The 26,574-nt window shown below is 45.9% G+C and overlaps 1 protein-coding gene across 1 annotated transcript; it reads left to right on the forward strand.

Moving 5' to 3' along the window:
- Positions 1-1,199: 1,199 nt before the first annotated feature.
- Alkbh5 (alkB homolog 5, RNA demethylase) lies at positions 1,200-25,780 on the forward strand. Its single transcript, XM_005067672.4, has 4 exons — positions 1,200-2,460; positions 12,193-12,273; positions 20,648-20,803; positions 21,345-25,780. Exons 1-4 carry the CDS (start codon positions 1,688-1,690, stop codon positions 21,520-21,522), a joined length of 1,188 nt encoding a protein of 395 aa, XP_005067729.1. The 5' UTR covers positions 1,200-1,687; the 3' UTR covers positions 21,523-25,780.
- The last annotated feature ends 794 nt before the right edge of the window (positions 25,781-26,574 follow it).

Here is a 26,574-nt window from a genome sequence, read left to right on the forward strand (position 1 = left end):
CAAGAGGTGAACCTAACGAAAGGCATGGGAGGTGGACAGGCATTACAGGTAATAGACAGCACGGGAAAAGGTCAGGAGGGACGGGGTTCTAAAGAGGAAGCAGCTCAGCCTGGAAAAGGCACCGGGAACCACGCAGAGCGGCTGGATTTCATCAAGAGCAGAAACCCATTTGCTCAGGGGCCTCCAGCATGGCCACACCTTTGTTCAGGCCTTGCCCTCTGCTAGAGTTTGTTGTGGTTGTTTTTGAGACAGAGGCTCGCCATGTAGCCGAGGCTGGCCTCCAACTTGTGGGCTATTCTCCAACCTCTGCCTCCACAGTGCTGAGGTTGCAGGCGCACTTTACCCACCGCTGTTCAAAGGTTTTAAGTGTCTGAAGTAAATATCCAATTTGGACTAATCCATGGTAATCCTGCGTCCGTGTGAGCCCTATAACAGGGCTCCCAAAACCCACCCCCAGCAGAGACAAGATACGCCCGTGCGCGTGCGTGCCCACGGCTGCGCGCACGCCGGGCAGTCCCGGGACGTGACTTGTGGAACGTCCGCTCCAGGAAGCGATGGCGGCGGGGAATAGGGTGTGGGATGTCCCAGCTGCGCGCCTCCAGCTTCTGTTGCTGTCCTGGTTTGCTCCGGAGTCTGGGTCTGATGCTCTCCAGCCCTCAATTCGAAAACTTTCGTACTGTTTCCGAAGCTTCTCAGGAGTCCACAGGGATTTCCTCCTCCGAGAACTCCATTCAGGCACTTATTTAGCCACCTATTCACCCTTCAGGGGTCCTCGAGCTGCTGCCCGAAGCTAATTAAGCGATGGACGCAGTAGCCAAGGAGACTAGCTGATTGACAGGCATGATTTACCAACCGACTGTAGAAACTCCGGTCTGTGTTTGCCCAACGCGTGGCCGGCAGTCCAATTAAGAAAGTGGAAGCGCCAAAGGGGGCGGTCACGGGGCGGATGGGGCTGTGGTGATTTCCCGATGATTGAGCGCTGGAAGCGGAGGCGTCTGCGGGCGTCCGCACGATGCCGTGACGCGGCAGCGCCGCAGAGCTGACACCGCGAGCACCCCCCAGCGGGTGGAGTCCCCTGGTCCCGGAGGCGGCGTGGCGTGAAGGCAAATTGCTGTTTGAGAGCTGTTCTCTCGAAGTCTTCGGCGGGTGGGGGAGGGGCGGCGGACGACGAGCGGGCCTCGTGTGCGCTTGCGCCGGCACCTTTGCCGACCGGGCCGCACGCACGCGCATGCTCAGAGTGCGCGGAGTCTCGTGGCCGATTGCATTGCGCCTGCGCGCCGCGAAGCCCGCTAAGGAGCGGCGCTGTCGGAGGTCGGGCGGGCAGGCGGTGACGTCGTGAGGAGAGCTTTAAAGTGCGGGCCGGGCCGGGCGTCTGAGGTCTGACCCAGAGTCTGGCCGAGTTTTCACGGGGAGCCTCCACGGTATGAGGCGCTGCCGGCGCCCCTGTTCCTCGGGACGTGGAGAAGGTGGAGGAGGAGGAAGCCTGGCTGTCGCTTGTGCTGCATGACCGGCCGCTGCTGAGGTTCGACCCTTTCCTGGCCCCCCCTACGCCCCCCCGCTGGTTCCCTGGGCCAGGCATGGCGACCTGGCACTGAGGACCCTCGCTTTCCCCTCGGGTCCCCGGGCGCGTCCCCCAAGAGCCATGCCGGGCCGCCCTGGAGGACCCTAGAGTTGAGTTGCGGGGGCCATGGCGGCCGCCGGCGGCTACACAGACCTGCGTGAGAAGCTCAAGTCCATGACGTCCCGGGACAACTACAAGGCTGGCAGCCGGGAAGCTGCCGCCGCTGCGGCCGCCGCTGTGGCCGCTGCCGCGGCTGCCGCCGCCGCCGCCGAGCCTTACCCGGTATCCGGGACCACCAAACGGAAATACCAGGAGGACTCGGACCCGGAACGCAGCGACTACGAGGAGCAGCAATTGCAGAAGGAGGAGGAGGCGCGCAAGGTGAAGAGCGGAATCCGGCAGATACGTCTCTTCAGCCAGGATGAGTGTTCCAAGATCGAGGCCCGCATCGACGAGGTGGTGTCCCGCGCCGAGAAAGGCCTGTACAACGAGCACACCGTGGACCGGGCCCCCCTGCGCAACAAGTACTTCTTCGGCGAGGGCTACACGTACGGCGCCCAGCTGCAAAAGCGCGGGCCGGGCCAGGAGCGCCTCTATCCGCCGGGCGACGTCGATGAGATCCCCGAATGGGTGCATCAGCTGGTGATCCAGAAGCTGGTGGAGCACCGCGTTATCCCCGAGGGCTTCGTCAACAGCGCAGTCATCAACGACTACCAGCCTGGCGGCTGCATCGTCTCTCACGTAGACCCCATCCACATCTTCGAGCGCCCGATCGTGTCTGTGTCTTTCTTTAGCGACTCGGCACTTTGTTTCGGCTGCAAGTTCCAGTTCAAGCCCATCCGGGTGTCGGAACCTGTGCTTTCTCTGCCGGTGCGCAGGGGGAGCGTGACTGTGCTCAGGTAACACACCTGGGAGGAGGGGCTGGCCCTGCACCTTGCCGCCTAAACCTTTCCAGCCGGGTCCTGGAAGCCACAGCTGATGGGAGCCTGTTCTTGTTATGCTACGAAAAAGCCTCATCCTTTTTCGTGCAGACCATAGGAATCTTGTGTCTAAAACTCTTAGAGGGCTGAGGCCAATATCGAATTCTGTACCTGCAGGCAGGTTTAAAGTGGTCATAATAGTTTACCTAAGAATTCATCTATAAAAGCCTCATTCTGCCGGGCATTGGTGGTGCACGCCTTTAACCCCAGCACTCGGGAGGCAGAGGCAGGCGGATCTCTGTGAGTTCGAGGCCAGCCTGGTCTACAAGAGCTAGTTCCAGGACAACCCCCAAAGCAATACAGAGAAACCCTGTCTCAAAAAGCCTCATTCTGGGAGGCTAACCATTTTCTGAAGGCTGTCATAGGACTCCCGTTTTCCAAATATGTGGTGCTTGCTTTGCGTTTTGATGGGGGGGGGTGCAGTGTCTCAGGTAGTCCAGGATAGCCTTCTTCTTTCTACATAAAGAAAGATGATCTTGAATGTGATCCTCCTGCCACCACCTCCCAAGTGCTGGGATTACAGATTTACACCGGTCGGGTTTTTGTGGGGCCTAGAGATGGAATTCAAGGCTTTGTGTTTTTCATGTGGTTTTAAGCAAATTACTTTCGGTTTTGGACTTCATTTCCATATCTTAAAAAGAAAGAAAACCTGTGCTTAACTATCTAAAAATTTTCCCTGGTCTGTTGTCTCTCTCAAAGTTTTCTCTGTCCCGTTGTTTGTGGTCTAACAAAGTATGGTGGATTACTTAACAGAAAATGGGCAGAGTCCTTGAGGTTTTTTGGCTTGGGGGTTTTGTTTTTGGTACAGATTTGTCTATTCTCGGGAAGAATGACTTCCTTGGGGTTGAGCGGTTTAGCCAGAAACACTTATTTTTGGGCCTGTGTAGGCACTTTGTAGAAATGCCATAGCCGTTACTGGGATCCAGTAAAACAAAATACAGCTGGTCTGTTGACCTGGTGTTTGGCCTTGTGATTTGGTGACCACATCTTAGGCCCTTGGCCAGTTGGGGCCCCAGATACTGCTAAGAATTAGTTCAGTGCCCTGGCCAGCAGGGAATTCATCTCCTGGAACACTGTTGGGCTTTATATGAAATGAAATTTTATTCGGGGGTTGTCTTCTTCCAGCCCTAAAAAAAGAGGTAAGCCTAGTTAATGTACTTTAATAATCCCCAAAATGAGGCCTAGACTAAACTGTTTAAGTGTCCCATACGTGTATGGTGCTTCCAGCTAGATGTCTTGACAAAACTTTTGTTTGTTTTTCCGAGACAGGGTTTCTCTGTATTGCTTTGGGGGGTTATCCTGGAACTAGCTCTTGTAGACCAGGCTGGCCTCGAACTCACAGAGATCCGCCTGTCTCTGCCTCCCGAGTGCTGGGGTTAAAGGCATGCACCACCAACGCCCGGCTGACAAATGTTTTTAAGAGGGATTTTCATTTTCAGCTGGGTCTGGTCTTGCATGCCTAAATGCTCAGCACTCTTGAGGCTGAGGCAAGAGGACTGCTGTAAGTGGATCAAAAAGATCCATCCACCCACCTTCCAAAAGAAGGCATTTCCAGGGAGCTTGCTATGTAAGGGAGACTTTGGGGTCTTCCCTGTTGAAGTTCTTGGTCCTGAAAGGGTGTCACACAAAGGTCATTTAGTGGGATTTTTTTTCATCATACACTTCTAAGGTTGTCTAGAGGGTTAGCAGTGACTGGCTGCTTAATGGGGAATTCTCAGGCACTTAGACTCTCCCTATAGCACACTCCTAGATTTAAAGGCAGAACTTACAAATTTTTAATGTGCAGGTCTGTTAGTGATTAACACGATTGCCTCATCAGGAAAATTGTCTTTCTTTGCAGTAGTAGAGTCCTAAAGCTCTCCCAGTCCCTTCCAGCTCTTCCCGGATTCAAACTTGGCTCCAGAATTAGTGTGGGAGGTACAGCCATGTCCTAAAAAGTGCTGCCCCAGGCTTTGAATCCAACTTGCTTTGGGTGGGGGGGGCGGAGGCAGTCCCACCCTGTAATCTAGGCTGGCCTCCAACTCAGCACTATTACTGCCTCTGATTCCAGAGTGCTAGGATTGCAAGAGTGTGCCATCATGACTAGCTGTCTTTGAGATCTTGTAGGTATCTTCTCAGAGTTGGCTTTCTTAGCTGTATAACAGTAGTGCCAACTTTTGAGGTCTTTTAGTGAAATGGGATTTGGTGTCTTAACAGAGCATGACAGGATAGGCACTCAAATGTCTATACAACTACTTAGTGAGCCCCTGCTCTGGGTGGGAAGGGTGCTAGGACATTGAATTGGTGGATCTTGAGACATCACTCCAGTCTTCACATAGTTTATTCTCAGTAGAGACTAGACTAGGTGGATCATCAGCGTCCAGAAAGATAATCAAAGAAGCATGTTGAGGGAGCACTGTGAGATGCTGGAAGTTCTTGGTAGGAAGGAAGCTAAAGAATGACTAGAAAATAACCAGAGTGGTGGGATCACAAAATAGCAGAGCTTCAAATGCAGCAGGAGAATGCAGCCATTGGCAAACATGGGTGCTGTGAGGCAGGTGGCATTCCATATCAGAGACTCTGGTAGGGGGTTATCCTGGTAATAACAGTAGTTTCTCAGCTACTGTTGATATTTGGAGCTTGCAAATTCTTTTCTGGGTGAGCTGTCCATGCAGTGGAAAAAAAAAATAGGAGCATCCTTGGCCTATATCTGCTAGACACTAAATACTTTTTATGGCAGTAAAAAAATCGGCTCTGGACATTGACAGGTGTCCCAATGGGTGAGGGTTGCAGGATACCTTCATCCCCAGTTGAGAACTATTGTCCTAGGGTTCTAGGCACACCTGCTAATTTAAATCTTCAAGAACCTGTTCATGGTGCTTTGCTTGCCGGATATGCAGTTAAATGAGCACCTGCCTAAAAGTAGCTCCCCTTATCAAATCTTGTGTGGAAGCCTGTAAGAAGTTTGCTTTTTCCTTCTTTCCTGATGGGTTCATTTTCCAGAGGTGACAGTGTTAAAGCTGCAAGTTAGATGAAAACAATTAGATACATGAATGTTGGTATAGATGGATTATAGCAATTGCTGTCTTCACTTGTTAGTGGCAGTAGTATCTGTATTTGGCAAAAGCACCATGGCAAAATTGTTTTACATTTATTGGTGTTCAGCGAGTGTTTTGATTAGTGGCAGACATTTGACTCTTGTGTCTAGACCTGCATTTTTATTAGAGCAAGGCTTCACAGACCACTCTAGAAATGTTTTACATTCCTAACCCAACTGGCAGGTTCTGACTGTTGGTAACTTTCCTAATTTGGGCCTGGAAGGGGGTCCGCTTTTATGCTATTCTCTAGAGAGATTTATCGTTTACCTTTTCTTCATGTCACTCATCCCATATACTTTGTCCTGGCTCTATAAGGTGAATAAAGCAGATTAAAATAGACCCCAGAGCTACCGATGGTTCAGTTGGTGAATTGAGCTTTAGTGCTTAGAAGCATAAGGACCTAAGTTTGATTCCCTAGAAATTTCCCAGCCCTTATTCTTCTTTAAAGCCAGATGTGATGGCCAGAGAAGTGGAGACAAGACTCACTAGTCACCCAACCTAGCCTTCTTAGCCAGTGAGAGACCCTGTCTCAAAAAAAGCAAGGTGATGATGCTTGAGGAATGGCACCTGAGGTTGACCTCTGGCCTCTTAAGTGCATGCACACCCACACACACATGCACAAATAAAAAAGCAGTATATACATTACCTTATAAGGTAATTTTTAAAATAAGAAAGATTTTAAACAACAGGCTCCAGTTGTTAGAATAATCACCTCAAGGCTAACTGCTTTTGAACTGTTTTCCTTAATCACTTCTTTGTAGTCCTTTCCAGAGACCTGGGTTTTGGCCACCAGTAGAATATGACTGCTTCACCTAGCCATCCATTGTGAGCTTAGTCTTTGACTCTTCTGGTTACTAGTATTGGGGGAATCAAGCAGTCGAGCATCCCGTAAGTTTCGGGCTAATGCTAATAGCTGATCTTGGTTTGGCTGATGGAAAACAAAATTTAGCTTTGTGGCTTAAAATAGTTGGGAAAGGTCCTGGACTGCACCTCTTGTTTGAATTTTTTTTCATCATGTGCATTTATTTCTGTGTGTGCATGCATATGTGTTTATGGTACATCAGAGGACAGCTTGTGGGAGTTGACTCTCCCTGTGGGTCCCTAGTATCAAACTCAGGAAGTCAGTCTTGGCAGAAAGAACGGTTGTCCACTAAGCCATCTCACTTGCCCGTTTGAAATTTTCCTGTTTCAGGGCTGTACACTCCCTGGAAGGGCTATTGGTTGTTGAAATTGGCTTCCCTTTGTGTTGCCAGGCCTGACAAAGGCAGAAAGTAGCAAAGGAGAAGCAGCTAGCTGGGAGCCGTGATCTCAAACAGGAAACTCACAGCAAGCAAAGAATAAACAGGCCACAAAAATCTCAGAGCTGGCTGACTGGCCATTTTAGCTTGAGCAGTTAGTGAGCAATATTCAGTGCGATACAACCCTCCCTATTTCATAGGACTGGTACTTATTCCCATATTCTTTGAGGCCAGCAAGGCCCCATGACAAATTAAACCCTGTTACCAAGAAACACAGATGGGATTTTCTGCTTTTGCTTGTTACTTACTAACATAGTCGGCTACCAGAAACAAAAGATCATGCAAACTTGGTAGAAGTTTCAGCATCACTAAGCTGTTTGAACATCAGCAAATTTTATTTGTTTTTGAGGCGGGGATGTCACTGTATAGCTCTGGATGGCTTAGAATTCTCTTCTGTATGCTAGGAAACTGACAGATGACCTGCCTCTGCCTCTCTAGTGTGAGTGCTGGGAGGTGTGTGCACACCAGCCATGAACTTAATGGTCCTGTTTTTCTCTTGCTAAAAAGGAAACCAATGATGCTTTAGGGTTGTCGGAAAAGATTGAATCTAAGTTATATGGCTGAATTCTTGAAGTTTGTTAAAGATGTCTCAAGAGATGAGCCGCTGTCAGTACTTTTTGGTGTATACAGAATTGGGATATATCAGTGTCTAAAAGGCCCCAAGACTTTCTTTTCCTAGAGACTTGAGATCACAGTCCTACCTGTGTACCAGTGGCTCCTGCCACAACCCTAGCCTTTAGCTTCCTTCTCCTGCAAGTCTACCAATGATGAGGCAGGTTCAAGGGGGCTGCCTAGGGAAAATAGCCCATCAAAGGGAGGCTAGCATTAGAATGTGACCTTGTCCAGTTAATCCATCTTTGGTCTGCCCCTACCTAGGCAAGACATGGAACAGATGGGGAATGGTGGCCATGATGGAGCTGAGCCTTATCAACTCTATCTCTAAGGCTGTCCCCAGAAGAGACTTTCATAGTCCTGCATATTTCCTTAGTAATGGTTTTCCAGACTCATTTGTGTATAGTCCTCTAAGGAAAGACTTGTTGCAGTCTGTTTTGATGGTCTTAAAAAAGAGGCTTCAAAGTCATAGACTTTTTTTGGTATAGAGTATTAGTACACATTTAATTTTTTGTCCACTATGCAGAGTTGAGTAAGGTTTTTGAACAGAATGTTGTCTTAGAAGAGATACAATTTTGGGGCAGGAGGCTTAGGGAAATCTTACCTGGAGAGAGGAGACAGGTATGTCGGCTCCCTCAATTCTAAGGTATAGGATTAATGAGTGACAGAGCTAGGTCATGTCACTTGATGGTTATGGTTGGCATAGTAAGCATTATTGCTGTGCATGGGGGCTTAGCCCAGGCAGAGAGCGGACTAGCTAGACAGGATAAGGTGTTCATTTACTTTTCCTGTGAAAACAGGAGTAGGTGGCTATAGAACTTTCCTTTCACATTAAGGGTAGAACTGAACCCAGGGCATATTACATTTGAGACTGGCAGAGTGAGATTTTCAATGTCTCCTTAGCAAGTAGGGTTCTTAGCAGTAAAAAGCACTCTTTGTGATCTTGGCTGGGCATTTTCCAGCTAGGAAAACTTCTGTTAAAACTTTTTGGGTTCCTTCTTCCACGGAGGAAAAAAAACAGTGGGCTGTCACAGATAACAGGAAATTCTAGAATACTGGTGTTAATAAGACTTAAATATAGGGTTGGTATGTCAAGGTCATTTCTGTGGTTCAGTGTAGTGCTCCCTTAATAGTAGTTGTGAGGGAGACCTGGGCTTAGGGCAGGAACCTGGCATGGCTTGTTTGTTTTATAACCCTTTGGAGGATGGGGCAGGGAAAATTAAAGCAGTCAAGCTTTGACAGTCTGGATTTGTTCCAGAGCTACATTAAGAGAAGTCGTTTCTTGTTGGAAATAAGAAGTCGTGGTCCTTGGTCATACTTACAATAGCCAAATAAAGCATAATATTTGTTAATATTAAGGAACTTTACATGTAGCTGGCACTGCAGATTCAGGCCTTTGAGATGTGCTATTAGACTTAGCTCTTTTGAGAAGATGTGTGTATTTATAGTATGTAGGACTACCTTGCAGCTCAGTCTCTAGTCACTCATATAAAATGATAATAACATGACTCACACCTGTAATATCAGTATTCAAGAGACTGAGGTGGGGGGATTGCTGTGGATTTGGGGCCAGTCTGGACTACATAGTTACTGGCCTACTTGGGTTACAGAGTGAGAGGCCTTGTCTTTTTTTTTTAATTTTCGAGGCAGGATTTCTCTGGTTTTGGAGGCTGTTCTGGAACTAGCTCTTGCAGACCAGGATGGTCTTGAACTCACAGAGATCCACCTGCCTCTGCCTCCAGAGTGCTGGGATTAAATGCGTGTGCCACCACTGCCAGGCAAGAGGCCTTGTCTTAAAAGTCAAAATGGGGAAAAAAAAAATGAGACAAGAGCTAGCTCCTAGACTAGGAATAGGGCCAGAAGGCCCTTGCTAGTGTAGAACGTAGAACCCTGTACAGAGTCAAAGATTGTGTTTCTTCTACAGGAGCTGAACTCGAGGCTCTGGCTTGCTAAGTAGTCTAGGCTCTTTAGCAGTGCCAGATGCTTAGCAAATGGTAGGAGGGTCCAAGGCATTCTTAAGTTTTCCAGCATCATTTTCAACCCTTAGATAGGTCTCTCACTGCTCCCTTGCCAGAGGTTTCTGTTCATGTAAATGGTCTAACTCTTGATTCTGCCTTGAAGGGACGTGGTGTCTGTCTGCCTTTTAACATATTGAGTCTTTAATAATGACAAACATATATATAAGTATCTAAATTATAGAGCATAACAGAATGAACACTGAAGAATAATCTACTGTTAAGCATGTGACTTAACTCGGGTCACAAAACTTGTAGCTTGGTGGGGCATGATGGTGCACACATTTAATCCCAATACTCAGGAGGCAGAGGCAGGTCCTCTGAGTTTAAGGACAACTTGGTATACATAGTGAATTTCATTCGGGACATCCAGACCTGTATAGAGGGACCCTGTCTCAAACAAAAAAGCTTGTAGCTCAAAGTCTGAATTTGAGCCTAAGTTCTCTGTAACTCCTCCTATGTGGCACTTCTCTGTGGGCTCACAGTTTTTAATAGGGATGAAGAGTGTTTTCTTTGGTCAGTGCGCAGTTAAAGTCAGTAGATTCTTTTGCTATAGTAATTGGAACTCTTAATTAGTATTTTCCAACTTGATTTGGTTTATGGATATTTGTTAGTCTCTTTTGAGGATAATAATCTCTCTCTCTCTCACACACACACATACGCATGCACGCACGCACGCACGCGCGCGCACACACACACTAGGAACAGATAAGGAAGGCATTTATCAATAGGCTTGTTCTATCTACAACGTGAATTCAACCAGAACCGAGAGGTGGGCACCTCTCTGTGTAACCCTGACTGTCCTGGAATTTGCTGTGGAGACTAGTCTGACCTAAAACTTCAAGAGATCCACCTGCCTTGCCACCTGAGTGCTTTTGAAACAGATTTCTTTTTTCTTTTACTTTACATTCCAATCCCTGGTCCCCCTCCTTCCCCTTCTCCCACTTCCTCTGCCTTCCCCTCGCCCTACCCACTATCTGTTCCTTAGAGAGGGGAAGGCCTCCCATGGGGAGTCAACAAAATCTTCCCCATCACCATGTTGAGATATATATATATATATATCCATAGGAATTGGTCTCCAAAAAGGCATTTCATGCACTAGGGATAGATCCTGGTCCTGCTGCCAGTGGCCCCACAAACTGCCCAAGTCATCATTGTCACCTGCATTCAGGGGGCCTAGTTCGGTCCTGTGTAGGTTCCCCAGCTGTCAGTTTAGAGTCAAAGGGCTCCTACTAGCTCCAGCAGTGGTTCTCAAGCTGGGGGTTGAACTACCAGTTTCAGTGGGGTCACCTAGACCATTGGATATTTACGTTACAATTCATAACAGCAAATTACAGTTATGAAGTAGCAATGAAATAATTGAATCAGTAGAGGTCACTGCAACATAAGGAACTGTATTAGGGGTTGCAGCATTAGGGAGGTTGTGAACCACTGTTCTAAGGGCTGACCCTAAAACAGTTTGGCTTTGTATTTCTAATTGGCTTTTTGAATTCAGCATTGCTCTTAGAACAACCTAGCCCTTAAGAAGTCATTTCCAGATCTTTGGTGTTTCAGGTAGTTTAAACATGTATTATCCGTACAACTGCACTGGAGAAGGAACTGATGAGCAGCCATGAGAAAAGGGTGTATGCGCCAGGCACAGTAGTGCAGGCCTTTAGTCCCAGCATGGGTAGGAAGGCTAAGGCCAGCCTGCCTTACAGAGTTGTGAGTTCCAGGACAGCAGTGCCACACACAGAGAAACTCTGTCTTGAAAAACAAAAACAAGAGTATGGCCCAGGGGCAGCTAGAAATCTTTAATGGGATAGCTCAGAGGCAAGCTCTTCTTTAGTCCTGCTACCTGGCTGGGCAGGTGTCTTGCTGTGTAGATCTCTGCAACTCAGTGGAGTAGCTTGGAGTGGGAGTATCTTATCTCTTGGGGTGCTCATTAAGAACATGTGATGGGCTCCATTATTCCTAGAACTTCAAATCAGAGGGATGCCAGCTGAGAATAGTCATCTTAACCCCATTTGTTAGCCTTTAAGTAGTTTTAAAATCATGTAACTTTTAAGTAGAAATTTCGTTATGATGGAAATTCATAAAATATCCCAAACATAGTTAGCAAAATTTTGGATCTCTCCAAAGGAGCCTTTTGAAAAAAAATTTTTTCCAAGTAGGAAAGTTCTGTGTTGGGAATTAGTGATCCCTATATTTCTGTGTTGTCTGTGGCTATCTCAGCTTCCTCTGTATACATGGCTTGGGGCAGGTTTCTCTCTTTTCACCAAGGACTTTCACCTTTGTTCTAGTTTCCTCCAGCGTTTCTTTGTTTTTATATTTGTTTTGGTGCTGGGATTGAACCCAGAGCCTCACATGTGTCAGGAAAGTACTTTTCTGCACTACACCCTACCTCAAGAGCTGTGAACAAAAGGTATTCTAGTCTATACTAGGAGTGTCCTGCTTCAGACTTTGTCTTAAGTGACCTGTGAATCTTCTTTGCCAAGTTTTACCTTTAATGGTTTCTAGGCCGACTCTCCTTAGAGCTTAAACATGATATTTCCTTCCCATGTAGATTCTTGAACTTCTCAGAGGGCAGCCATGAGGTTTAGTTCTATTCCTGTCCCCTATGAGCTTTGGTTGTTTGCCTACTCTCTTACTAGTTCTGTTCCTTTCTAGTGGATATGCTGCTGATGAAATCACTCACTGCATACGGCCTCAGGACATTAAAGAACGCCGAGCGGTCATCATTCTCAGGAAGTAAGTACCTTCATGTCTGACATCCTCTGCCTTAACTACAGGCCTGTCTGAATCCTCCAACTTACCACTCTACTTCTTGCATGCCACTGTGTAATCTAGGGGAGCAGAAATTCTCTTAATTTACATCCTTAAGACTGTTTAGGGAGTTCAGTGTTGAGCAGAGATGTGCTCCTGAAATGTATTAATGTATTGGCACACTCTTTTTTTCTTTTAAACTTTTTTTTTTTTGAAGGGTCAGGGGTGTGGCTGTTTGAGACAGGGTTTCTCTGTGTAACCCTGTGTAAAGAGAAGCCTTCCCACCAGCCTGGTTCCAGAGCCTCATCAGTCCCAAATAAACACACAGGAGGCTATATTAATTATGTTGGCCTTGCTTGTTTCTTACTAGCTAGCTCTGACTTAAGTATTTATCCCATGATTGTTAATCTAAGTATTTCTCTTACCGGAGAACTTTCCAGGCTTCTTATCCCTATGCAGCTACATCTTGACTTCCTGTGTTTCTCCTTCCCAGAGTACTCCTCGGCTCCTAATCCCACCTATCTTGCTTCCCTATTGGCCAACAGTGCTTTATTGACATATACACAGGACTTCCCCCGTCAGCCCTGGCTGTCCTGGAACTTGTTCAGTAGACCAGGCTGGCCTCAGACTCACAGAGACCTGCCTGCCTCTGCCTCCTGAGTACTAGGATTAAAGGTGTGCACTACCACTGCCTAAGCTTATTTTACTTTTAATTATATATGTGAGTGATATATATATGTGTGTGTGTGTGTGTGTGTGTGTGTGTGTGTGTGTCTGGAGTTCAGAAGAAGGGGTCAGATTCCCTGGAGCTAGAGTTCCAAGTAGCTGTAAGCCATCAGATATGGATACTAAGAACCAAACTCGGCCAGCACTCGGGAGGCAGAGGCAGGCGGATCTCTGTGAGTTCAAGGCCAGGCTGGACCGACAGCCTCCAAAACAATACAGAGAAACCCTGTCTTGTAAAAACCAAAAAAAAAAAAAAAGAACCAAACTCGGGTTCTCTGCAATAGTGCATGTTCTAACTCCTGAATTATCCCTAGTCCTTTTGAGCACAATCTTGAAACCAGATATGGGCGGGGGGCTACTTTTCTAACACACATGTACATGTGCACGGGCACCCACACGTCCGTTCTGACTTGTCACGTGTGCTTTTAGTGATTATTTTTAGACTGTGCCATAGCAGCCTACTTTAAAAATGACTAGACTTTCACTTCTAGAAGGAGCTAGGAATGAGGAGAGGTGACAAGAGTGGGAGTTAGGATGTAATATTTAGCTGGCCCTTAGCTATGGGGGAAAAGGAAAGTTAGTCAAGCATAGTGAGGTACTCCTGAAATGTTGACACCTAAGAAGGAAGTGGAGGTTGGAGAGGAGTTTAAGGCCACCTGGGCTACTACATAAGGCTTGTGCTTTCTTTCTTTTGGTTTTGGTGTTTTTGTTTTAGATGATTCTTACAATGTTGCTCTGACTGGCCTGGAGTTCACTATGTAGACCAGGCTGGTCTCAAATTCTTAAGATCCACCAGCCTGGCCGGGTGTTGGCACATGCTTTTAATCCCGGGAGGTAGAGGCAGGCAATCTCTGAGTTCCAGACCATCCTGGTCCACAAGAGCTAGTTCCAGGACAGCTCCAAAGCCATAGAGAAACCCTGTCTTGAACCCCCCCCATGTAAATTAAGTGTGATGGTACAGAGGCAGGTGGATTTCTGAGCTCAAAGCTAGCCTGGTTTACATAGCTCCAGGACAGCCAGGACTACATGGAGAGACCCTGTCTCAAAAATACTAGAGAGTTGGTTCATTGGTTAGGAGCACTGACTACTCATCCATAAGACCAGGTTTGGATTTCCAGAACCTAGATGGTGCTCACATCCATCTGTTATTGCAGTCACAGTGGATCCAACACTCTTGACCTTCAGCCAGGTCTGAAGACAGTACAAGGCAATGAACATCTATACAGTTAGAATAGGCATTCAGAACAGAAGCTGTGGGGCTTCACACTGGGTTATATTTTTACTATTGGATTATGTTTTTTATGTGTTTATCCACCACCAAAAATTAAAAACCAGTGGCATTCAAAGAACTAGAAAAGCAGCAGCTGGGTGGTGGTGACACATGCCTTTAATCCCAGCACTAAGGAAGCAGAGACAAGAGAATCTCTGTAAGTTCGAGGCCAGCCTGGTCTACAGAGCAGGTTCTAGGACAGTCAGGGTTACACAAATATTTTTTTATTTATAGAACATTGTGAGACTATTAGAATTTCCATGTACCCTGTATTCCATTTCTTTTATTATTGATACCTTAAATTTAGTGAGATATATTTGTTATAGTTAAGAGACCAATGCTGAAGCAGGAAGATTATAAATGTATAATCTGCCTAAGCTACAGAAAGCATGTTTGTGAGACCTTGTCTCAAACTAAAAAGTAAGAATGCTGTGCTTAGGATATAATTCAGTGATAGAGTTTACCTGGCAATCCAGGCCCAGAGTTAAATTCACATGTACAGAGAGAGATGCCAGTACTACTGTCTACCAGAAATTTTCAACATGGTGGCATATGCCTGTAGTCTCAACTTCTTGGAAATCTGAACAGATCACTTGAGTCTAGGGTTGGAAACCAGCCTGGCAATTCAGCAAGATCCTTTCTCTAAAAACAAACAGCAAAAGAAAGGAAATCAGTTGTGGTTGGAAATGTAGCCCAGCAATAAAGCACTTTGTTAGCATGCCTGGCTGGTGCTTTGGTTTTCCTGTTTCTGTAATGAAATTCCTTGACAAAAGTAACTTAAAAGAGAAAGAATTAATGTCAGATCGTAGTTCCAGGATATGGACCTTCGTGGTGAGGAAGTCCTAGTGGTAGATTTAGGTAACTAGTCACATTTCATATAGAGTAAGAAGCAGAGAGCAATGAATGATTGTGTTCAGCTCACTTTCATCTTTTTTATGCAATCCAGTATCTCAGCCAAGGGAATGGTGCCACCCACAATGGGCAGGTCTTCTTAACTCAATCAAGATAATCCTCTATAAGCCTCCATGCCCAAAGGATCATCTCCCAGGTGATTCTATATCTCAATAAAATGATGATTGAGATTAATCGTCACACTTAGGTTTACTTAATTTTTTTTCATGTGTCTGTTTTTATCCAAGATGTATCCTATGTTTTATCTAGTTGTCATGTCACTTTACTCCTGTTGGCTATAACGCAGACTTAATTGGTTGGATATTTTATAGAATATTGCAAAACTGGGCATGGTGGCATATGCCTTTAATCCCAGCACTTGGGAGGCAGACCTAGGCAGATATCTGAGTTTGAGGCCAGCCTGGTCTACAAAATGGATTTCAGGGCAGCTAAGAATGTTACATAGAGAAACTCTGTCTCAAAAAACAACCAAAAGAATGTTGTTGTAGGATTTGCTTGATTTTTCTTATACTTGAACTGGGCTTATGTTTTTGTGAAAAAGTCCACAGAAACAAAGTGCTATTTTTTTTACCACCTATCAAAAGTTAGCCGGGTGTTGGTGGCGCACACCTTTAATCCCAGCACTCGGGAGGCAGAGGCAGGCAGATCTCTGAGTTCGAGGCCAGCCTGGTCTACAGAGCCGATTCCAGGACAGCCTCCAAAACAATACAGAGAAACCCTGTCTTGAAAAACCAAAAAAAGAAAAAAAGAAATTGTATACTAAATAACTTGCACCATTGATGGTGAACATCAGCCAACCTAGAGTAATCTAAGGATTGACATGAATACATGGATGTCTGTCTGTATTTTATTTTTCCGGACAAGGTTTCTCTGTGTAATAACCCTAACTGTCTTGGAACTTAATCTGTAGACCAGGCTGGCCTGTAACTCACAGAGATACACTTGCCTCTGCCTGCCCAATGCTGGTATTAAAGGCACGTGCCACCATGCTCACATTAGATGTCTTTCTTGATGGCAGTCTTGCCTAACGTTCATATAAAAATTAAAACTCCTGGTAACTCTGACCACTAGCTCAAATCATTAAAAATTGGTTGAGTGAGATCTTGAACCCAGGCCTCCTGGCTTGTTGGTAGTTTTCATAGTGGAGCACTCTAGACCCTGCCTTCACCCACCTCCCTGCCAGTGTGTCACTGGGGTATATGCTTGAGTTAAGAAACAGGCTCAGAGGCTGGAGAGATGGCTCAGAGGTTAAGAGCACTTCCAGAATTCTGAGTTCAATTCCCAGCAACCACATGGTGGCTCACAACCATCTATAATGAGTTCTAGTGCACTCTTCTGGCATGCAGGCAGAACACTGTATACAGAAGGAAGGAAGGAAGGAAGGAAGGAAGGAAGGAAGGAAGGAAGGAAGGAAGGAAGGAAGGAGGGGCCGGACGTTGGTGGCACATGCCTTTAATCCCAGCACTCAGGAGGCAGAGGCAGGCAGATCTCCGTGAGTTCTTCGAGATAAGCCTGATCTACAAGAGCTAGTTCCAAGACAGCCTCCAAAGCCACAGAGAAACCCTGTCTCAAAAAAAGAAAAGAAAAGAAAAAGAAAAAAGAAACAAGCTCAGTGATTAAGAGTACTTGGCTATTCTTCGAGAGGAACTGGATTAAATTCCTAGATCCATACTGGGCAGCTCATAACTGTCTATATCTCAGCTGCAGTGGCTCCAACACATTCTTATGGCCTCCATGGTCTTCTACATGCAGGTAAACACGTGTATGTACACAAACACACACACGTACACACACTTATTTTGGGACAGTCTTACTGTGTAGCCTTAACTGATCCAGTTCTGGGATTAAATGTGCACACCACATCTACCTAAAAATAAATTAAAAATTAAATCTTTAAAGGGGGCCTGTGAGAGTTTGCTCATCAATTAAGAGCCCTGGCTATTCTTCCTGATGAACTGGCTTCTGTTCTCAGCACTCAGATGGTGGCTCACAACCATCTGTAATTCCAGTTCCAGGGGATCTGACACTGTCTTCTGGATTCTTTAGGCACATTTCCCCCCCCCACACACACACAGGGTTTCTCTGTGGCTTTGGAGGCTGTCCTGGAACTCACTCTGTAGACCAGGCTGGTCTCGAACTCACAGAGATCTGCCTGCCTCTGCCTTTCAAGTGCTGGGATTAAAGGCATGTGCCACCACTGCCCAACAACAAATACATTTTTTATTGCAGTACTTGGGATCTCTGAGATTGAGGCCAGCCAGGTTTACATAGCAAATTCTAGGACAGGTCTACATAGAGTGAGACCCTGGAGGGGGGGAATTATAAACATGGGGGGAGCGTGAGCTACCTGATAGTGAATGTAATGAAGTGGCATGTCCTTAAAAGTGCCTGTATCCAGCAGTGTCCCTGAATATTGTGGTCGTTGGTACTCCTGGAGAAAAACTGGACCCAACCAACCTCTTTTTGGATGGTAGTTGAAGGGTTCAAGTACTGGTTAAATGACCAAGAGGCTAATTAACTTCAGGGGTGAGGTAATTAGTTCGTGAACATGGTAGTAGTGAATGGGGGTTCTAGTGTCTGTATGATTTCCTGCTGTGCACCCTAGTGTTCCTTCCCCTGGAAGACCTGACTTGCTGCCACATGGTCACATATTAACACTGAGAATAGGAGGTGTGACTCTGGAAGGGGGCTTCAGTCAGGAAATGAGTTGCTTGGGCTGATTTTTTAGCAGGGATTCTGGCTTGTTACCTAATGTTTTTTATTGTATATGGGCATCCAAGATAAGTACCATAAGACACCCATAGTTCTTTCTATTTTTGCATGCCATTACAGCACAAAGCAAAGGGCACACTGTTAGAAAAGCACAGAGTATGTCCCCTGAGGACCCACCAGAAAGAAAATCAAAATTTAATCATGTCCACTTTAGTGGGAGAATCGGGGAAGGCTTGTGTTCAGTGGCTGGAAGACTGCAAGTTTAGCAGACTAACTGGTGCAGATGGAAGGGTTAAGGAAGAGCTTAGATCAACATTGGTGCCTCAAGAGATAACTTGCAAGGCTTTTCAGGTCTTGATCCTCTAGGAGGCTTTCAGGGCTCTACTGGGTCTGTTTACAATACTTGCATTCCTGAGATGGCGTTGTCCATTGAACTAGGTGAAGTAGGTGAAGTGAGACATGGCAGTATAAATAGGCCACTTTTGATAAAGTAGGATTAGGAGTGCAAATATTAGTTAGCTAAGGTTAGTATGTTCTGGGTTCTGTACTAGTGCTAGGAGTATTGTTGGTATGATTTGACTTGTTTTTATGAATGGGACAAGGCTTTACCACTGAACTATACCTGCCACCCCCACACCACCTCCCGCCTCTCTCTCTGTCTCTTCCTTTATTAAATTATACTAATACTCTTTCAAGGACAAATACAGCTAAGGATACTAGAGTAAAAAAATCTTTATGAATGCAAAGTCACAAAATAATTTCAGGTGTTGTCTTCAGTGATGCTTTTTAACATTTTGGGAAGTAGGGAAATATTCAACTCCTACAGCTACTGCAAAAGCAGCAAATCCCCATTTGAACCTTTTATTTATTTATTTATTTTTTGGTTTTTCGAGACAGGGTTTCTCTGTATTGTTTTGGAGGCTGTCCTGGAACTCACTTTGTAGACCAGGCTGGCCTCAAACTCACCGAGATCCGCCTGCCTCTGCCTCCCGAGTGCTGGGATTAAAGGCGTGCGCCACCAACGCCTGGCTAAAGGCATGCACGGCTTGAAGCCGCTCTCCAACCCTTCTTGTGAGCCCATGGATCCCTCAGCTCTCATGCATCAAACTTCTTCTGAACTGTTTCTTATGGTTTTCCTTCTGTTGTCCACTGTCTGTAATCTGGAAGTAACAATTTACCATGTCTGTGACCTCTCGGGTCACTCCTCAGTGATCTCTATGTCTGTGTATCCTTTGGGGAAGTTAGCCACTGAATGCTCACCAGGGAGGGGCAAGTCGAGAAAGTCTTTATAGAGATTTGCCTGAGGTACTCAAATGATTGGGCCTTATCCAAGAACAGAAGGGTCTCAGGTTCTGAGGTAGTTTGGCTGGAGAGGTGCTCTTTGGCCTAGAGATATAGCTCCATTCTAGAGGCTTGCTTAGCATGTCTGAAGTTCCATTCATGGCACCACAAAAAGAGGGAACGCAAGGTCTGAGGTATCCGTTATACTGGAACAGACTAGAAATGAGGTGGAGATTGATACAAACCTGGACGGCTATAGGAAGCCACTGAGAGCAGTAGGATGTGGGATTCACATATGACAGGTTATAGGAGCCTGAGCTCAACTGCTGTTTTAACCATTGGAGTCAGAGGTCTGCCAGACTCTCACCCTAGTTAGTGAAAGGATGAACAGAGTGTGGGTATGGTGGATGTGTTCCACTCCATTCCTCAGGAGAGTATGAGTTTCCCTAGCTTTAACCATGCCTTAGCTATTGCCTCACAGATACCCTTGTCATCTCTGGAGCATAGTAAATGTGAACTGGTTCCCTCTCTCCTGGTATTATGCTACCCCCAGGCAGCTCTGCTCCATCACAGTGAACACTACCTCTGCCTTATACACCTTGATGGGATCCCATTTCTCTGGCCTCCATGGATACCTGCATATACCCCCACAACATGCATACATATACATAATTAAATATAATATTATTTACATATTATACATAATAAAAACATGGTATGACATATATTATATGTGTTATTATATATTGATATTAAAAAGAAGCCCTTTTGTTCTCTGCTTGTTTAACATTCCCCAAAGGGCCACTGCTTACATGAGTATGGCAGGGGTGTGGAGTAGGCTAGGCTTTTCTCCATTTCCTGGCTCTGCCACTTAGCCTTCTGACCTTGCATTTATGAGAAAGTAAGGTGATTCTGCTTTTCCCCACCTCTTCTGTAGACCTGGGGCAAAACCCTCCCTGTGTTTGTATTCCTGGCAGGGATGAGAGCATCTATTGAGGTATACCCACAATTCACTGGCAGATTGGGTTAAGAGCTGCTGCCTTCAACCAGGCAGTGGTGGTACATGCCTTTAATCCCAGCATTTTGGAGGCAGAGGCAGGTGGATTTATGTGAGTTGAAGGCCAGCTTGGTCTACAAAGCAAGTTCCAGGTAGCTAGGACTGTTACACAGAGAAACTCTGTTTTGAAAATCCAAAAACACAAATGCTGCCTTCTATGGCTGAGAGCGCCCTGGGTCTGTCTGCGTGCATAGCACACATTGGAGCTCTCCAAATAGAAGTGACATTCTCTGGAAGTCACTAGACCAATCTCTATTAGAACCACGAAGAGACCAAGGCATAGAACACAGACTGCTAGTTTGCATGCCAACCCAGTCTTCACTGGAGATAACGTCTGTTCCGATGGGGCTTATTACTTCACCAGAAGCTCTTTTGAGACCCTGTTTGTGTTTCCCTTGCAGGACAAGATTAGATGCACCGCGTTTGGAAACAAAATCCCTGAGCAGCTCCACATTGCCACCCAACTATGCTTCAGATCGCCTGTCAGGAAACAGCAGAGACCCTGTGCTGAAACCCAAAAGGTCCCACCGCAAGGCAGACCCTGATGCTGCCCACAGGTGCTTAGAGCCCTCAACAGCCTGCAGTGCAGTTGATGGTCTGTCTGAAAGAGCCTGGGGTTGTAAGAGAGCATCTTGGCACTTAGAAGTGAACCAGGGATTTCTTGGAGAGGGTTTCTGGAAGGGTAATGTTTAAAATGATACCAGAAGGATGAGAAAGCTGTGTGGAAGGGCATTCTAGGAGAGATGTTCTGTAAGAACTGAAGTTCTAAGGTAGAAAAGAGCGTAGTGATTTTAGAGACGATGGGTTGCAAGGTTTGCAGGGATGATTATGAACAGGAGAGATGGGAAGTAGAGATACCCAGCAGACATGGCTGGTACTGAGCACTACAGTCAGAAATAAGTAGACTGCACAGGTGACTAAGAGACAGCCCTAAGACACTGTCACTTAGTGGGGAGGCCCCACCACTATTAGTGCATCTGAATTGAGAAGAAAAATAACCCAATCCTAGGATGGGGGTGCTTCTGAGTCCCCTACAGTGGTGGCAAGATTAAACAACTCCTGACTTCTTAAGTAACAGTTTGTCCCCATTGTTTGCAGACCCCGGATCCTGGAGATGGACAAAGAAGAAAACCGGAGGTCTGTGCTTCTACCCACACACCGGCGGAGGGGTAGCTTTAGCTCTGAGAACTATTGGCGCAAGTCCTATGAGTCCTCAGACGATTGCCCAGAGGGAGCCGGCAGCCCCACCCGCAAGGTGAAGATGCGGAGACACTGAGTCCCTGTGCCCTCCTGGAACTCTGGCTAATCCTGATGTAGCTGCCCCATCTTCTGTTTCATTTGAGTGTTTTTTTCTTTGTTTGTTATTTTGGTCCTGTATATGTTTTCCTTCCTTTGTTGCCTATTAAGGCTAAAGAACAGAATTGGCTCAAGACCTGGGTTCTTATGTTCTTGACTTTCCTCCTTGATGGAAAAGGCTGTTAGCTTCTGTAGGGGAACACTCATACCAGAGTAGCCAGTCAAGACAGTGGGGATAGCTGTCTTCAAGTGGAAATGTGTCAGACTAGGTTTATTTAAACACACAAAATGCTTTGGTTAAGGAAATCTTGTTTGGGCTTTAAATGTAAACTTTGCAGTGTTTTAAATTTCAACAAAGGCGATTCTTTTGCCAGTCCTTTTCTTCCACTGACGCTCATGCTTGGATGAGGTCTCTTGGAGCCATACAGGTCCTGCATTGGGCCTGCTGCCCCTACATCTCACCTGCTGTCCAGACTCTGGAAGCTCATGCAAATACCCTGTTCCTCACTGTTCAGGTTGGCTGGGTGTGGGGCTTAAACCATACCAGCCCCTGCCATCCCATTTCTGAGTCCCCAGGCTTCCTGCATGCCCTCCAGCTTGCTCTGTCCACCGGTCCTGGGTGGTCAAGAGACTAGCACAGTGGCCCTGACCTCTTGCCAAGAGCATGCCCATTTGCTGGGTTACTCGTTTTAGGCATATATGTGTGGTTGTATGGAACAGTTAGATTTTCTGCAGTGGGTCATTTGTAGGAATTGTTTCTAGCTAGGGGTTGCTGCAGTGGGTCATTTGTAGGAATTGTTTCTAGCTAGAGGAGTTGATTTGCTTCCAATCTAACATTTGGGTTATGGGAACTTGGGGTGTGGTAGGACTTTGTTTCTTTTGTTCTGAGGTGTTTCCCCTCCCATTAGTCTCTTAGCTTTTTCCTTTTTTCTCCTCATTTGGCCATCTTGGTTCTTTTTTGCCCCCATATTGTCTATCTAAGAAGGCGTGTCCTCTCTTGTCCATCTATAGCTTATATCCAAGGCCAGAAGTTAGACCTGCATATTGGGTTGGTACTTTCTCTGCCTCAGGGCCATGGGTGCTGGGAAAGGAACTTATAAAAATAATAAAAAGTTAAAGTCTTTGACAGTTTCTGCCTGCTCAGATCCTGGAAAGCTGTGGGGTTTTGCTGATCCAGGTTCATTAGGAATGTCTTTGGCAGCCAGACAAGGATTGGGTCTGCCAAAAACAGGCCTTCTGAGCAACATGCCACCACAACTCCAAAGGTGCACAGAGGCCTGACCTCGGGCCTCTGGCTGCAGAGATGTGGGGACAGCCAGCCATCAGGAAATCCCTCTTTGGGGTCAGAAATCTTTGCCAATGTGGAGCCCTCAAGTTGAGACTGCATAATTAAAGCAGTTGCAGGTCTTCTGTGCTTTTGGGTTGTTTTTGGTTTTGGTTTGGTTTTGGTTTGGTTTTTGTTTTTTTTTTTTTGTTTTGTTTTGTTTTTTTTACTGCTCTCCCCAAAAATGATTTGTAGTTGTGTGTGCAGCACTTTGCCCTAATATGTGTGTGCTCTACAATAAAAAAACAAATCTAATATATTTTGAAACAATTGTCTGATGCTGTGGTAAGAGAAAGCCTGACCTTGGTTTGTCCCTTAATTTATTTTCTTAACTTTCCAACTGGATTTGGAGAAATTGAATTTATTGCCTACCAGTGCTCTGAAGACAGTGGCCACTGCCCCTGGCCCTCTTGATTGATGGCTAAAGGTGGTCTTGCCCTTGTCCACTGCCCTCTCCCCTTCAAGGAGGATGGCCTTCATAAACCATGGTGACCAAGGACACACTTGTTGAGTTCTAGAAACTACACCCTCTTCTGGCATGTTAAGAGAAGCTGCAGGCCAGTGCAGATGTCACAAGTGGATCTGGGGGTGGAGAGAGGGGAGCTCTGGTAGAGGATATGACAATTCTTGTGTATTCAGTACCCAGGTTCTTGAGCTCCCTAACTTGAACCTTGGTAGACAAAGCAGATAGGGATAGGATGAGGCTGGGCCTCAGTGGACTTTAGTCTATTGGGATCCCTAATGATGTGGATCCCAGGTAAACCATTTCTGTTTACCCGGCTCTGCTCCAGTGATCTGAGCCAGTTTGGTCAAATTGCCGCTGTGGAATCTTGGTCAAGTTGTTTCTTTGCCTATAGAATGACTAACCAGCACATTTTGGAAAACAGTGCTCTGTCAAGAAGGGCCAGGGCCTCTGTGTGATCTGTGCAATGTGTTGGGGTGACGATGGAACTGAGAGGGAAGTACCAGATGTCATCCTAACCATGATGTTGCAGAAGTGGTGAACCCACTCCATGCTTGGGCACCTTGCCCTAGGGGCAAAGGGATGGGGACTGAAGAACAAGGCATGTGAGAAACTCTTGACCGAGTGATCTAGGTTTCAGTCTGCTTGGATAGTGTCCCCATCCACATGAAGTAATAACCTACACCTAATTTCCTGAATCTTGCCTGTTTCAGCCGTAACACTGGGCCAAGAGCTTTGTTCCATCAGCCCCTGCCTGACTCAACCCTCCTGTTAGGTAGTAGTTGCTCCAACAGCAGGTGGTACCCCCTGCCCACTCAGGAGCTCATCCCATTCCTCTCGCCCTGTTGTGTGGAGAAAGAAACAGGCCTGAGAGTTCAGAAAAATTATCCTATAGGCCAGGCTCTGTAGGAAAGAGACCTGTATATGACATGCTTATGTGCATATAAGGTATTCTATGATAGGACGGCAGTAGAGCCCATTAACTGTAAGTGTAAATAACATGTACAGTATGCTTGTAAATCTCTATAGCTAGTTGTTGCCCATGGAACATTTTTGACTGGCCTTTTGTTTAAGTGTGGAATACATCATCTGCCTGTGGTTGTAATTCAAATACCATGTGAGGGAGATACATTTTATCAGTTTGTCTTAGTTTTCTATGGCTTCCAAACCATTACTTCAAACATGAGAGCTTAAGGCAATGGAATTAGCTGGGTGTGGTGTTTCATGCCTATAATTCCAGCAGAGGCTGAAGCAGAAGGATCAAAAAGTTCAGTGCCAGCCTGGGCTAAAAAGCAAGACATTGTCTCAAAAAGCAAAGTGGTCAAGCATGGTGTTTGTCTGTAATCCCAGCAGAAGCCATAGGAGGAATATTGCAAGTTTGAGACTAGCCTGGTCTGCACAGGAAGCTGGAGGGGCAGCTGTGGCTACATAGTGAGACCCTGTCTTCAAAACGAAAACACAAACTGAGGCTCTGGTGGGAAGCCTATTCTTGCTTGCTTCTTGCAGCTTGGGGTAGTTCTAACCAGTCTAGATGCAGGTACTCTAGATCCATAGTCACATAACCTCTTGTATGCTACATCCTTCTCAGTGCCTCTCTGCCCCTCTCCGTGTGTGTGTGTGTGTGTGTGTGTGTGTGTGTGTGTGTGTGTGTGTGTGTGTGTGCGCGCGCGCGGCGTGTGTACAGGGTCTCACTGTAGCCCAGTCTAGCCTTGAACTTGCAATTAATTCTGCCACTGCACCCAACTTTTTCTGTCCCTGACTTAATTGGACATTTGTAATTTAGGTATAGGAACACCCACATAGCCCACAGCTACATAGCCCTGCTTTCTCTTTGTGGCAGTGCCAGGAATAGAACCCAATGCCTCTCTAGTACTAGGCAAGGGCTCTACCACTGACCCACACCCTAACCCCAACTCCTTATAAAAGTAAGTGTATGCCTTCCAGAAACTAGGACCTGAGAGCCTTGGGGGGCACTGTGCAGCTAGTGTCCACACTGCTATTCAAAAATTGTTACAAAATCTGTGACCTATTGATTCCTCAAAGAAATTGTATTAATTGGATTGAAATTTCTCAGCCTCAGCACTGTCTTAAAATTTAATCTGGATCATAATATTTACTCCATTGCTTGCTTTTTTTTTTTCCTTTAGTGCTGGGCACCAAACCTAGGGCCTTGTGAGTTCTAGGCCTTGTAAGTGTTAGCTATGCCCCCAGCAGCTCATTGCTTTCTTAGTTTTAGAAGACCTATGCTGTCCAATCTGGAACCGCTGGACTCTGCCTTTTGAGCACTTGAGATGTGGCTAGTTTCAATTGAGATATGCTTTATACACACCAGAATTTGAAGTTAGTATGAAAAAAGAATGTAAAATATATAATTGATAACTTTATATTGATTACATGTTGAAATACTATTTTGGACATACTGAGTTAAATAAAATACATTATTTAAATTAATCTCACCTGTTTTGTTTGAGTTCTTTTTATAAAGAAGTCTTTAGTTTCATATGCCGAACGTGGGCTTATGCACTTGAGTGCAGGTGCCTAAGGAGGCCAGAAGAGGTAGGTAGAACCCCTGGAGCTGGGATTAATAGAGCTGTCCCACCTGTGTGCTGAGAACCATCCAAGCCCTGGTTTTGGTTTTTAATCAGGCTGTTATTTGTTTGCTAGGTATTACAGAGGATTGGATAGATTGCTTACCTAGCATGTCTTCAATCCCCAGCACCATACACAGACAAAGCAAATAGATCCTAGACAACACTAAGTGCAGCTAGTGTACACCTACAATCCCAGCACTCAGAAAGCTGAAGCAGGAGGATCATGGGTTTCAGGGAAAGTAGTAAATGTGAACAGAAAATCTCTACTTTTGAATATTAGTGCCCTCTGCTGGCATGCAGGCAGAAGATTGTGTACATAATAAGTAAATATTAAAAAAAAAAAAAAGATGAGGGGCTGGAGAGATGGCTCGTCGGTTAAGAGCACTGACTTCTTCCAGAGGTCCTGAGTTCGATTCCCAGCAACCACCTTGAATGAGATCTGGTGCCCTCTGCTGGCATGCAGGCAGAAGATTGTATATATAATAAATAAAATATTTTTTTAAAAAGATGTGAGTTAGCCGGGCGGTGGTGGCACATGCCTTTAATCCCAGCACTCGGGAGGCAGGAGCAGGTGGATCTCTGTGAGTTCGAGGCCGGGCTGGACCAACAGCCTCCAAAACAATACAGAGAAACCCTGTCTCGTAAAACCAAAAA

Source organism: Mesocricetus auratus, unplaced genomic scaffold, assembly GCF_017639785.1.
Source record: "Mesocricetus auratus isolate SY011 unplaced genomic scaffold, BCM_Maur_2.0 Super-Scaffold_100007, whole genome shotgun sequence".
In the NCBI taxonomy this organism is placed as follows: Eukaryota; Metazoa; Chordata; class Mammalia; order Rodentia; family Cricetidae; genus Mesocricetus; species Mesocricetus auratus.